Source organism: Oncorhynchus keta, chromosome 7 (assembly GCF_023373465.1).
Source record: "Oncorhynchus keta strain PuntledgeMale-10-30-2019 chromosome 7, Oket_V2, whole genome shotgun sequence".
NCBI lineage: Eukaryota > Metazoa > Chordata > Actinopteri > Salmoniformes > Salmonidae > Oncorhynchus > Oncorhynchus keta.
In genome coordinates, this window is record NC_068427.1 from 17,062,511 (window position 1) to 17,077,012 (window position 14,502).

The 14,502-nt window shown below is 41.7% G+C and overlaps 2 protein-coding genes and 1 long non-coding RNA gene across 3 annotated transcripts; 1 reads left to right on the forward strand and 2 right to left on the reverse strand.

Moving 5' to 3' along the window:
* Positions 1-828: 828 nt before the first annotated feature.
* On the reverse strand, positions 829-2,257 carry LOC127931071 (putative nuclease HARBI1). The gene is made up of 2 exons (XM_052522093.1): positions 2,111-2,257; positions 829-2,016 (listed from the first exon to the last, which is right to left on the reverse strand). Exons 1-2 carry the CDS (start codon positions 2,220-2,222, stop codon positions 1,646-1,648), a joined length of 483 nt encoding a protein of 160 aa, XP_052378053.1. The 5' UTR covers positions 2,223-2,257; the 3' UTR covers positions 829-1,645.
* A 146-nt stretch (positions 2,258-2,403) lies between these two features.
* LOC118401815 (uncharacterized) lies at positions 2,404-3,704 on the reverse strand. Its single transcript, XR_008139691.1, has 3 exons — positions 3,494-3,704; positions 3,254-3,426; positions 2,404-3,174 (listed from the first exon to the last, which is right to left on the reverse strand). It is a non-coding gene; the product is annotated as an uncharacterized LOC118401815 (long non-coding RNA).
* An 8,264-nt stretch (positions 3,705-11,968) lies between these two features.
* On the forward strand, positions 11,969-14,147 carry cxcr2 (chemokine (C-X-C motif) receptor 2). The gene is made up of 2 exons (XM_035774214.2): positions 11,969-12,164; positions 12,707-14,147. The coding sequence occupies exon 2, from the start codon at positions 12,710-12,712 to the stop codon at positions 13,796-13,798; it is 1,089 nt and encodes a 362-aa protein (XP_035630107.1). The 5' UTR covers positions 11,969-12,164; positions 12,707-12,709; the 3' UTR covers positions 13,799-14,147.
* The last annotated feature ends 355 nt before the right edge of the window (positions 14,148-14,502 follow it).

The following is a 14,502-nucleotide window of genomic DNA, read 5'->3' on the forward strand; positions in this document are numbered from 1 at the left end:
CCAACCATAAACTGCTGGACATATCCAACTTTAGCCCTTTTTACTCCACTCTTCTTCACCATCGTTCACTCATTCTCACCAACTGTACTCACACACAATACTTCCCCTCAACCCCCTCTCTTGCAGCGCTCAACTGAACAGACAAATCAATCAACCCTGCGCTGGACAGTCAATTCATCCTTACGCATGGATCAACCGGACTGCAACATGCTGACCAAGCACAGGGGCCCACCCAACTGGGCACCTGTGCAGTCCATTTAAAAATAATTAATTCTTCCCTCGCCCCTTGCCCTGCAAGTGTCAACTCATCAGACGTTATGATACGTCATCAGAAGTGTCCACTTCATTTGAGGGCTGAGTGGAGAGGGTGTGTCTTTTAAGTGTTTGGAATGCAGCCAGGGATTCCCCCAAGGGAAGTGGCTAGCGCAAGGGCTGAGAGTGGGAAAATAACGTGTTTGGAAGCAAACCGGCAGCGCCACTTTCGTGTTTACCGCTGTTACTTCGGAGACAAATTCCCAAAAGACTGCAACCCGGGGCCTGTTGCACAAAACTAGGATAAGGGATTAAGCCAGGATATCTTGGTGATCCTGGCTCAATTGATCCGTAATCCGGTTGCACTAAAGATGCATAGGGGCAGGAGGATATGTTATGGTATAAATTACCATGGAGATTTATTCTGTGGAGCTAGCCTGCTCCAGACCAGGCTAAATTCCAGGATCTATTTAATCTCATCCCTAATGTCAGTCAGCAGTCACCACAAATGGAAACCAATAGTTATTTCACTGCTCACTATACATTGTTATCACATATAACTAGACCCACTGTCATTAAACGTTTGTGATCATTAATTTCAATGATTTTGGATAAAAAATGATTTTTAGATGTTGCTATCATTAGATAATTTACAGTTTCCCATAGACTATATATAAAATGATAGAATATTAGGGCCACAGAGGGAAAAAAAAGACAAGTCATAATATTGTAACCAGTTGTTTTAAAGGAGGACAGTTGTTAAAATGACAGATGCGGGGCATTTCGTGAAATTGTACTTCAGTATGGTTTCATAAACAAAGACATGCTGATGTGCCAGAATATTAAGTATCACATTGTCATAAGTATCAAAACTGTAAAAACAATATGTAGCTTTTCTGCAGAAAGAACCAGCCTCATAAATTTATGACTTTATCCTTTTTCTTCAGTGTGGCCCTAGTACTCTGTCATATAAACAAATACACATTCCATATGAATATAAAAACACAATGTGTAACATTATGTTCCTTTATTGAATAAGGACTAAACAAAGCAGGTAAACCATCAGCTCCTTTCGAAACTGAAGTCACAGTGACTCTACAAGATGGAAAGCACAGAATCCAAGCATATTATACAAAATGATACATACACATTCAAAGGTCTGTATATAACACACCCTGCATGTCTGCACACTAAAATAAATGCAGGACAAATCCATACACATCAACTGAACAGACAAATGAATGGATGCAGTAGCCTCCCTGCAGCCTTGTATTACACACAGTATACCGCACAAACATCATAAGAGGCCAAATTCGTAAAAAAACTAACCCAAAAAAACCCAAATTCCTCTGCCACCGCAGGACATATTTAACCAAAATTGAAAGCACACATACTAACTAAAATAATTCAACACATATTGGTCCCTCAGCAGCCGACCACTGTCGTCATCAGGGAAGATTGCCGGATTGTCCCAGTCCATGGCTGGTGGCACTCTGGGGGCCCTCTCCTTCCTCAGGCAGGCCACATTGTGGAGGACAGCACAAGCCACAGTAATATCACATGCCCTAACAGGGCTGACCCTTAATTTGTGAAGGCAGTGAAAGCGTGCCTTCAGGAGGCCAAAGGTCATTTCAACTCTGGCCCTGGTCCTGGCATGGGCATGGTTGTAGGCCTGCTGTGCTTCCTGGGGGTCTGTGAAAGGTGTCAGGAGAAAAGGCTGGCAGCCATACCCCCTGTCTCCCAGCAACACACCAAAGAATTCACCTGTCAACACAAAATCTCATCATTACTACCTCATAAACACAGTGATATTCTTGACACAGCCATGATGGTTATAAATAGGGGTTGTGTGGCTTACCTTGTGATAGGCACTGATAGATTTCAGAGGCCCGAAAGATTCTGGAGTCATGGACTGAGCCAGGCCATTTTGCCACAACATTGCTGATCACACAGTCAGCATTGCAAACCATCTGAAATCATAAGATGAGGAATATTACACCAATCAATGCACATCACTGGCAATGCAGAGTGTTTGTCAATGGACAATATCAAAAGTTATGTTCACCTGAACATTAATGCTGTGAAAGGATTTCCTATTCACAAAATCGGCCTCATGGGCACCTGAGGGGCTTTTATCCTATGTGTGTGCAGTCCACTGCACCAATGACATTGGGGAAACCTGTCACACAAAGTAATGAGTATCCTACTATGTGTTAACAGTTGTCCTGTAATTTGTAGATCCTCTTACCTGCAATCCTATAGAACTCCTCTTTGATGTCACAGAGTCTTCTGTGGCCAGGGAAGGAGATGAAGACATCTGCTAATGCTTTGATAGCCAGACACACACTCCTTATTGTGCGGCAAATTGTGGCCTTATTCAGCTGTTCTGCATCCCCCACTGAGTACAGGAAGGTTCCACTAGCAAAAAGCGCAAGGCCACACAAACCATTTGCTCCACACTCAGTGCATGGCTCCGTGCAGTGCGGTGCTTAATTCTGGGACCCAGTAGTCTGCATAGATACCTGATGCCATCTGCAGAAAACCTGTATCTTTCATATAGATGGTCGTCAGGGAAGGCCAGTGGGTCCAACCGGTCCCTGAAGACCCTTTCTCGCCTGAAGGCTCTCCTCAGCACAAGTGCTTCTTCATCCACCACATCTCGCACGAATGGGCATGCCATTGTCAGAGCAGAAAGGAACACACAATTTTGGGCCTTCATATAGGCTAGTGGCCACACCTGGTGCTGGGGGGTGGGCAAAAGAGGGCGATGCCTTGGTTGTACTGATTGCTGGGAAAATAAAAAAAACCTTAGAAAGATGCCACCGTCCTGTGTGCTCACAATAAGAGCTCATATGTCATGGCTCACTTGACTTTACGAGAATATACCTAATTTTTATTTTGAGCTGTGTCATCTTCTTGGAGCTGGGGGAGGAAATACAAATAATGATTAATACATTTGTGTTACAGTTAGCATACAGTGTACATTGAAGGCATATCTCACCTCCCTCTCAAGTTTTTTTATTTCAAGGTCCAGTTTCTAATTGTCCTCTTTTTTATTTCGGACTCCAGTGCAAGATTTTCCATCTTTTTCTTCTTGTACTGAATGTCTATGTCTGCCAGTTCTATTTGGCGCCGGAGGTGGTTGCCATACAACTTTCTGATAGCTTGTGAGCTCTGTGAACACAATACAATTAGCACAGCTGGTATTTGGCAGGATGTGGTGTCCTTTATTAATACGCACTATGTTGCCAGGCTGGTTTTCCCACTGTATAGCATCTGGGTCCTGTAAAAGAAATGAGATTTTTGATTTTGATGAGGACTCCTCACCATTGTAGAGTAAATAGTACTTTCACAGTCTTACCATGATACCTCATGCCTTCTGGAATCCAGAGAGATGGTCTCCTCCTCATCATCATCATCGTCTCCATCATGTGCTGTTGCTGCTGCACTGGGGCCTTCAACCTATCACATTTAATCGGATTCATATTGAAGCTAGTAGACAAGACATGCCAGGCCTACAGTATGCCTTTGATGGAGTACTCACTGGATCAGCATCGTCTGGTGCTTGTGCTGGTGGCTCTAACAGGAACACAGTGCTGCCAGACACTGCAAGGCAATAGGTAAACCAAAGTCAGACAGTCCAAATTGATTCAATATGAATGTGGTTGTATCCCATGTAGAGATGGAAGGACATACCTTGAATGAAGCGGGTGGCATCTTGGGAGGAACCTATGCTCGTCTCTTTCCCCCAGGGATCCCCTCTAAGACGGGCCTGCCTTTATTTAGCTCCAAGGCCATGTCCTCTGCTGGGGTAAGGTCAGCCTTTGGTGACCCACCACCCGTGCCTTGTCTGTGGGTATTCTTTTTCACTGCTAAAACAGTACAGACAATGTGTGAGCAGGCACCTTCTGGGTACAATATATGCTTGTGCTTTGTTAAATATTAGTCAGGGACCATACCATTCTGCAGAATGTTCTTGTATTTGATTTTGACCTGCTGCCATGTCCGTTTTGGCCCGTTCATGTTTAATCTACACACACACACACACACATTTAATGGAGTCACACTGCAAAAATTACTTGGTATTTTGTCTTGTTTTCAGTAAAAATATTTTTAAAAAAACTTAAATAAAGATGTATTTTCTTGATTTGCTAAATGACCTAGCAAAATAAGTATAGTTTAGACAAAAATATAAACTTTAAGTAAATGTGTGCTTAAAACAAGCAAATAAAAAATCTGTCAATATAATAAAAATTCTCTTGAAATAAGTTTACTTTTTCCATAAACACTTAATTTTAGAAAAGTTCGTTTCACTGGCAGATTTTTTGCTTATTTTCCTAGGTAATTTTGCTCAAGAAAATATTCAAGATTTTTTAGATATTTTTTTTACTGAAAACAAGACAAAAATACTAAGTAAGAAAGACATTTTTGCAGTGCAGTGAGCAACCGACCTTGGGTCCTTTGAAAGGCGCTATATAAATGAAAGTGATTATTATTATAGCTCATCTATTTATTCAATTAAATTTTATTTATATAGCACTTTTCACAATTGTTTCATTCTGTCAAAGCAGCTTTACATTAATGAAAGCAGGAGAAACACAAAAAAAACGGTGGACAACATAAGAAGCAGAGTACAACAGCTAAGATTAAACCGTACTGAGCGTAGTAACGTTAAATAATAATGTACGGCTTTAATAATAATTTATCATAGCTTTATACAGTGTGATGGACTTACTTTACACAATTTCACTCATATCTGCAGTGCATTTCAATTAAAAATTTAACCGTTTCATAATTACAGTACAACTGCGTTTTTGGAGATGTGAATTAAATATTTGAATTGTAATTGTGATGTTTCAGCGGAGCGGTGAGTGTGTAATTGTGCACTACTTACGCATTCAGGCGGTCTGCAATACTTTGCCACGCTTTTTCTCTTTGCTTTATCACTGTGGCGGTGTTGCCTTTCTTCTTAATTATATCTTTTACCTCCTCGTATGCCTCCATGAGGATTTGTGCTTCCGACGGGGAAAAGTACTCGGCTCTAGTTGCCATGGTAAATCAGTTAATCTGTGATCTGTGGCGGGGTCTATTTGAGTGAGCCGTGAGCGCGCACCTATCCAGGATTGGTTTCACCTGGTTTAATGAATCCGTGTCTGCTCATCCTGGCTTGGTCTTTGTGCAACCAATTAAGCCCGGACGCACATGTTTTGGCTTCATTGAGCTCAGCTGAGTCATTTATCCCGGATGTCTTAATTCTACTTTTGTGCAACAGGCCCCTGGACTCTAGAAACTCCACCGTCAATTTGAGGCTCCTCTGTTGAGATAGGCAGTGCAATGTTGTTTTGATTATTTATCGGCTCTGGCTGCGACCGAAAGGAAGGAGTATCTTTACATTGCGTAATCTGTACATGCACAGATATTTAACCACTTTGAGGCTAGCCTGTGGTTGCCGGTTTTGTATGCTGATTGGCTGCATTTATTTATAGTAGGCAAACAGTTGTCATCGTCCCCTAAAGAGCGAGGTTAGGCTATACATGCTTTATGCCTATTTTCCTCTAGCTGATTTTGGTACCTTGTTTGCCACACACATTTGATATTGAATAAATTGCATAATTTACTGTGTCATAGTGTTCTATTTATTGGAACAGTTGCGTTGGTTGCTGTGCTTCAGTGTGCTACTCATTGAAACAGAATTGTGTGTTTTTGCATGGCAAGTTTGCGATTTGCTGTTTTTAATATTTACTTTTTGAATTTTTAATATTAACTGCATGAATTTGGCCATTTGGTTTACACTGCCTGTCTGTACCTCTGGTCAGGGGAAGAACGTAGCAGTAGAACTGAGCCTCTTTTGGGACTGTTTTGCCGCTTGACTGTCTGCTATGGTTAGAGTCAGTTCTGGCCACTATAGGGCCCTAAGTGACCATGTTTGTTAGTTTTGTCTTACCCTACCAACGAGTACTGACTACTCCCTATACATTTTCTACAATAAAGATTGTGTATTTAACTGCTACCTTTTGTGCTGTATTGTGTGTTATGGGGATCCAAAAAGAACCGGTAAATTTTCCACTTTGACATTCATTGCTTCTAATTTGGATCTCTCGCGCAACATGGGACATCTTTTGTCAACACCGAAGCCATGCACAGGATAATCAGTTCATCCTTGTGCATGGTCAACTGGACCGTGCTCACTGACCAATTCAAACGAATCCGCATGGCGCGAGCGGACCAATTGAAGGCAATTTTGTCTGTTCATTCCTTCTCAATTGTCATTTAGATCTCTCTCGCACTAAATTCGGCCAGCTTTTGTCCACATCAGCACCTCCTAGATCTGAAGCACATATTTGACGTCATGCACCCAAGAAGACTCAACCAATCACACTACACACCGTTGGACTGGCTAAGGGAAAGCATTTGTTCGTTCCTCTATCACTCCAGTGTAAGTGACCAATCTAAGGTTTCACACCCGCCTCAAAGCCCACTCCCCACCAGCCTGAAATCCACTTGAGGAAAACATCAAATGAAGCCTAAAACAGCAACTTCAGAAATTAAGAGTGAAAACTTGACAAAGACATGTGACCAGTGGCAAATTTAGCACGTTAATCTTGGTGGGTACCAGCAAAGCCACAACATTAAACAATACATTAATTGCACTATAACAGTGTCAAAATGCCCACAAACGTTTAGGGACAACATAAAGCTGTACCAACAGCAGAGATTTATGTTCAGCACCATGGAGTGAATCCTTACCACTGCTACACCTGGCTATCAGCGGAGCCTTGTCTGGCAGCAACACAGTTCATTCAGCCTCATTTACTGCCTTTGAGAAAAACAAAAAACTGACATGGCTGACTTGCTTAAACAAAAGTGGTTTCTACTGACAATTGAGATGTACAAACTATGTCATAAGGGGACGACGAGCAGACAAGACCGTGAGCGAGCTAGGATGGACGTAGTCAATATAAGGGTCAAGGAGGTGAAGTGCATATTTTGTCTGAATGAAATGTTTTCCAAAATCAACAACCAATCTATACACATATGTTATTGTAACGTGTGCGCTGGGAAGCAAGTTCAGGGACTGAATCATTTGATAAATACATGAAAACATAATACAAAACAAGAAACACAAACAACTCACAGACATGAAACAATGACACCTGTGGAAGCAACCAAAGGGAGTGACATATATAAGGCAGGTCAAGGAGGTGATGGAGTCCAGTGAGAGTGTCATTATGCTCGTGACGATGGTGACAGGTGTGCACCATAACGAGCAGCCTGGTGACCGAGAGGCCAGAGAGGGAGCACATGTGACAGTTATGTAACTATGCCCTTTCTCTTTTATTGAGTCCTAAAAGAGTTAATAGTTAAATGTGAAGGAAAAAAATGGTGCTCTACAGTTTTTAAAACGTTGACTGTCCGAAGACGAATGCAATCTAAATAAATGTTAATAAAACATCTCAAATCATAACAAAACTGTCAAACGTTTATTCTGGCATCATGTGTCTGTATGGGGAAGACAGTTTAAGCAGAAAGGTTGTAAATACTTTTGTCTGGAAAAATAGCCTTCATAATTATCATTCGGTGCAACAGACATAAAGTCACCATTTTGGATCAAATCACATGATGGTGACATCATTAAGATGCCTTTGAGATACCCTTTGGTTAAGAATAAAGTTTAGCAAGTCTCTCGTAAATGTTTTGATAATTTTACATTTCCACTCCCTGTCAGGTTTACACCAAAAATCGGATCATTCTGTGCCACTGCTAAAAACCAATAAGATTTTTGAATGATCTGAAAAGCTTGTGTTTTATTTTCGATACTCAAGATACTTGTTGTCAAAGTCAAGTGTTCACATGGGTGGTGCACAAGCAGTTGCCTCTAAAATATGAGAAAAGTCATACGGTGTAACCACAATGATCATTCGGAGTCGCCAGAAATTACGGTTACACCATATGACTAAAACGTACTGAATGATGTCAATATGTTTGTCTTTGTATTAAGTTATCTATTCATCTATATTTATTTTTTGTACATACACACATCATATATCCTTTTGTAGGATATTAGTGTTTTGTGTCAGTTTAAAAATATATATATATTGTAGTGCATATCAAGCAGCTAATACTGAAAATATGTTTACGTAAATAACTCGTATCCTAATCTATCCATATTTATTGAGGGCCAATTTGCTATGCCTTTATCAAGCAAATGCCTTTATCGTCAGGACACAGATTATTGCTGACTCAGTTGCAAATAGGCAGCCGCCTACGATCCATACAAGTGTTGTGTACACATCAGAAGGTAGCCATCCTGCACCACCATATCTGACTCCCTTAGACATGGTGAGAGAGCAGTATGGGCTCACCTGGAACATGTCCTAAGAGATGTCAAGAACAATAATCCACAAATCACGACCCTCCACATGATGAGCGATGGTCCAGTCACCCAATACAGAAACTAGAAGAACATGTACCTACTCAACAAATCACCTGGAACTTTTCTGAAAGGTCCACGGGAAGGGTGAGGAATATTTTTGTCTGGCCCTCTGTGCCAGACATGACCTTCTACTATGAAGGAGATGTGAAGTCAATGATCAAGTGAGCTCAAGCCCTTCAGCTCTCGGCTATCCAACACAGACTAGGCTGCTTTCATGTCACTCTAGTTCAACAACATCAAACACACCGTTTTAAGAATGCAAGTTTGGATATTGTCAACTTCAATGAGTTTGTGTTACAACTTTTGCTTCAAAGTAACCATTTCTATGTCTTTAATGTTTGAATCTCATGAATTGTTTGCACAATTCAACGTTTGATTCTCAATTTTAATCTTGCATTGTTCTGCACAAACTTAATCACATCTGTTGATGTTTTAATAGTGGAATTAGAAAAACGTTATTGTCCACGCACGCAATGTGGAGATTTGAATGCTTTTAAAAGATATTGCACAGAACCATTTGACTTTTTCCTAAAACGGTAATGTAATGTAGATTAACGCTGTGTTTTTATGCATTTTAAATGTTAATATTTGAATGTTGAATGACTGTTTTTAATAACTTTACTATTCATGTATTACAATAATTCTTAACACTGTTTTGAAGATTGTTTGAAAGATTCATCATAATGCATTATTTTAATCCTGTTTTTAGAAGTTTATTGTCATATTCATGATGAAATGTTTCTAAGTGATAATCATTTGAGTCACATTTTCTTGTATTTTATTAAAGCACTGAAAGGCATCGTTGTTGAATAAGAAACCATGTTTACTCTTAATGTGTGTGCATTTGATTAAGAGGGAAACAGAGAGATCTGCCTACGAAATGACACTATAACAAAATAGTAATGGAGGTGCGAACAGCTTTGATCATTTGGTACAACCAGTGTTAATGTTAAAAAACAATTAAATTACGTTATTGTCTCAAATCTAGAGAGAAGCTCAGTAGATAAGAGAAAAATGGCTTTCTGTGAAAGTCAGAACAGTAGGCTAAGTTAGGAAGAGGAAAGGGACCAAATTATTAGAGTGAGGCACATGGGCTACTAACAGCGTACTACACAGCATACACTTTGGTATTACTTTCTTATCTACATTATACATATCTCCCTGGCATATTACATAATTTATGCAGCAGCATACAATACATTTTTTGACTCACCTTGTTGTTCTGTGCTCACTTGAAGAGGAAGGTGGCTCAGCGTTTCTTCTTGGGCAAATTTTGTCATCAAAGTCTGTCATTCTCTGGATTTATGGTGTTTTCAAGACAACTGGGAACTCGGAAAAGTCGAATCATGACATCAGTCATCTTCAGGTCGGAGCTCTAGAAAGAGGCCCGAGTTCCCGACTTGAAATTCCGTCAGAAGTCATGCTGGATCGACAGCATGGCCAATGTATTCAACCTTTTCTGACCCATCATGTTGAATGTTTATTATTTTAAGCTTGGAAAACAGACCCTTATACCCAGACTTGGACCACACACCCACTCCACTGAATAGCAGGCTAGTGATTGCTTTGCAACGCTTGCGGTGAGCCACTGATTCCTTCCAAACCACTTGTTGAATTTGCCATTTCTAACTTGTGTAATGTCTATGTCCAATGTCCGATGAGCACCGATATGTTTTAGCTATAATTCCTCTTCATAATTGAAAATTATTTGCCAGTAGATTGTCGACTGAATTCATGATGATGACGTCTTGCAAGATAAGATTTTGAAAGTATGATGTTGACATGATCAGTCCACTCAAAGCTACGGTAGATATAACATGATTTGACGTCATTTTATTGGTTGTCAATGACCTTGAGCCTTCTTGGTTGGGCACTTCTAATGTAACTCAATGGCAGCACCCAAGGGGCTTGAATTTTCAAGCTCTACCTGTAAATTGTTCAGTGACGTAGTGTCACCATGAGTGACAGAACACTGAGCCAATCACGGCGCAACTAGAGAACATTACCAACCTCTACACTCCGTATTTTCTGCTGACTGCCCCACCACCACAGAAAGCACTGAGCTAGACTGAAACACCTGTATTTTGGAGCTGTCTATTTCAAGAAAGCAAAATAGTTTGTACGCGGCTTTATTTTCTCAAATATAAATATACATTTTAAATTGTTTGCAAACTGATATGTGACACGTATTAATGCCAAAATAACATGCAACACAGGCAACCAAAAAGGTTATTTAAAAAAAAGAAAAGTGATTCGCTAAACATGAATGATGATTCGCCACTTCATGTGAATACTGTTAGTGGACAATTTTTTACACATTTGTACCATGTTTCTTAGCTTACGATTCTATATTTTTTCATCAGACATACTTTTTTTTTTTTGGAACTGCGGCATTGATGTTCTGCTTGCCCAAAGTCACACCCTCAAGTTTGGCCTGTCTTCTAAAGGGACACATCCTCTACTCTCTCAACCATCTCTTGCACAACGGACCTGTGGCTGATTTGACGCAATAGTTGTACAGATAGCATGACTTTTGGTAGACTGCCACAGAGCAGGTAAATGTTGAACTGGAACGCAAAAATGCTCTGAGGTTACTGGTCGGGCCAGTGACTGGCGAAATCCAGCGGGCCATCTTGTCGGAGTCGGACCTTTATCACATTGTATTGCATTACACCCTCTAAGCTTAATCCACCAGATTCCTTGGCCAGAATTGGTTTAATCTTTTGTTAGTAATATTATTTAAAAAATGAAATGTAACAAAAATCAAACATTTTGAGATCTGTCTGCGGACCCCCTGCTGTACCTCCACGGACCCCAGGTTCCCACTTTGAGCACCCCTGCAGTAGAGCACAATGTTGAAGTATATCAGATAGAAAGAAGTATATCGTTTAGAACCTATGTGCAACTCTATGTAAAGTGAGTAGTAATGTCAGCTCCTATACTAGAAGTTTTATATGACTTTGTGTAACTTTTTTGTTGTTGATTTAATCACCAATGAGGTGACCGTATTATAGACACTGCATTATGAAATCTGCATCGAAATGATCATTGAGTGATTGCAATTGAAAGGGACAGAATGAAAAAGGCCGCCCCCTACATCAACCTGAAGTTCTTTACTCAACCTCCTTGGCACACTAACATAAGCTCTGTAGCTTGCCTAAACCTTCTGTGGATCTGTCTACTTCTCATGTGTCATGGCATTGGGTGATGTAGCCTACAGTATGACATTGCACTGCTGTTCAAGGGCCACTCCCCTTTACCTGAAGCAAAACAGTTATTCTGGTGTAGTAGGCGTTGGATCTCAAACTGTTCGTTGAGGTATACACAATAGGAACTCAGTCTAGTGTGAGAGTAACAGACAGGAAAAGGCTTCAGTTTCAGAGAAGAAAGTGCTGAGACGCTGAGACAGACACTCTTCTGCTTGCTGATAGTGTTTTCTGCTGCTTTTCTGAACTGTCAAGAGGACAGGAATAGCCAGGTAAGGATTTTACTTTATTAGTTATCGAACTGGGTCAGACTAATTTAATTTCAACCTGAATTTCATTCAAATTAAATAATATTTTTCACCTGTGGTTTTGCCAAACGTATGTAAGTTGCACATATAACACAACAAAGTACATTGCAGTGCTGGGACAATTAAAATTAAATAAGCTTGCTAATAAGGGGGATTGTAAATTGGACAATTGATGGCTACAACCATCAAACTAGTAGTAGTAGTTAAATGATTAAAACAACTGTGGTGCACATTAATGCTATAAATGTATTGTTCTATTTATTCACATTATGGATGTCCAAAATCGGCCAGCTCTAGTTCATTGCACAATTAGTCGTTCTAAAAAGACACGCAACACTAACTACATAGCTAGACACTAAATGTAATGCACAGGGATGTTTGGTTGGGTTTACAATATACTGCAAATGTATAATAGATCAGAATGATGTTAGAATCAATGTTGCACAACTGATATACCTAATAGAGTTGAGTTGACTGAGACATCCCCATATCTTCTTTTCATGCAGCCCATGGAAATGCCAGAAATGGATGTTGACCTTTCTCTCTTCGTTGAATTCCTCAACTTCACTTATCCTCCCATAGACGAGCTCATGGGGGTCCCTTGTAACGTCTCTATCTTGGGCTTGAGCAGTGTTGGTCTAATGATCACCTACATCGCTGTGTTCATCTTCAGTGTGCTGGGTAACAGTGTAGTCATCTACGTGGTGTGCTGCATGGCTAGGGGCCGGACCACCACAGACGTCTATCTGATGCACCTGGCAATGGCTGACCTCCTCTTCTCCTCGACCCTCCCCTTTTGGGCCGTCTATGTCTACTCCCACTGGATTTTCGGTACCTTCCTCTGCAAGTTCCTGTCTGGCCTCCAGGATGCTGCCTTTTATTGTGGGGTTTTCCTGTTAGCGTGCATTAGTGTGGACCGCTACCTGGCTATCGTGAAGGCCACGCGGGCACTGGCCCAGCGGCGCCACCTGGTGGGGTTGGTGTGCGGAGCTGTGTGGCTGGGGGCGGGGCTACTCTCATTGCCCGTGGCACTCCAACGGGAGGCTATCCAACCCGAGGATCTTGAAGGCCAGATCATCTGCTTTGAGAACCTGACTGCGGCGAGCAGCGATCGGTGGCGGGTGGGTGTGCGGGTGATTCGCCACGTGCTGGGCTTCTTCCTGCCACTGTCGGTCATGGTCGTCTGCTACAGCTGCACTGCAGCGACGCTGTTCCGTGGCGTGCGCATCGGCGGCCAGAAGCACAAGGCCATGCGCGTCATCCTGGCCGTGGTGCTGGCGTTCGTGGCATGCTGGCTGCCGCGCAACATCAGCGTGCTGGTAGACACGCTGATGCGGAGCGGCTCGCTGGGCGAGGAGACGTGTGAGTTCCAGAACAAGGTGAGCGTGGCGCTGTATGTGACTGAGGTGATGGCGTTCACGCACTGCGCCGTCAACCCCGTGCTGTATGCCTTCATCGGGCAGAAGTTCCGGAACCAGCTCTTGGTGGTGCTCCACAAGCATGGGCTGATCAGCAAGAGGTTGATGGTGGCGTACCGCAGTGGCTCAGTCAACAGCACGGCCAGTCAAAGGTCTAGGAACACATCTGTTACCCTGTAAGGTTTCAGTAATCAAGGGGTGGTGTGGAAGGGGTGAGTTTCATTGGTTCCTCACACCGTATGGTCAGGGGTGCAGGCATGGCGAGAAACTTGTTCTTCATGTTCTAGGGGTGTGTGTGTGTGTGTGTGTGTGTGTGTGTGTGTGTGTGTGTGTGTGTGTGTGTGTGTGTGTGTGTGTGTGTGTGTGTGTGTGTGTGTGTGTGTGGTCTGGGGTACAGGTTGGGGGCATGGATGATTCTATTGTATAGGTCCAATCCAATGTTTTTCATGTGATGCTTCAATGCTTGCTAAGTATAAACAGCATACATGTCAAGGCCTAATGTGTATTAAATCTTCATATTGCAACTTTTTCTTTGTCAATGCCTGAAATAACTATTTGAGAAGAGCCGGAACATTGTGATATTTGTCAAGTGATGACCTGATAATGAAAGTCTTATCTACCAAAACAGAGGGAAATAGTTACGTGGGCGAAATGACTCAATCTGTATTGCAAAAGCACACCAACATGACTCTAATGTTGCCATACTTTCGCTCTGTTTACTTGCATCCTCATTCCTCAATGACCACTGCATCTATAATAATAATAATAATATATGCCATTTAGCAGGCGCTTTTATCCAAAGCGACTTACAGTCATGTGTGCATACATTCTACGTATGGGTGGTCCCAGGAATCGAACCCACTACCCTGGCGTTACAAGCGCCA

What these genes read in the sequence shown, in the direction of transcription:
- LOC127931071 (XM_052522093.1), bottom strand. Translation starts at nt 2,222, where the DNA reads ATGGTTTGCAATGCTGACTGTGTGATCAGCAATGTTGTGGCAAAATGG. An exon ending in CTATCAGTGCCTATCACAAG is followed by an intron (nt 2,017 to 2,110) that starts GTAAGCCACACA and finishes TTGTGTTGACAG; the next exon opens with GTGAATTCTTTGGTGTGTTG.
- cxcr2 (XM_035774214.2), top strand. Translation starts at nt 12,710, where the DNA reads ATGGAAATGCCAGAAATGGATGTTGACCTTTCTCTCTTCGTTGAATTC.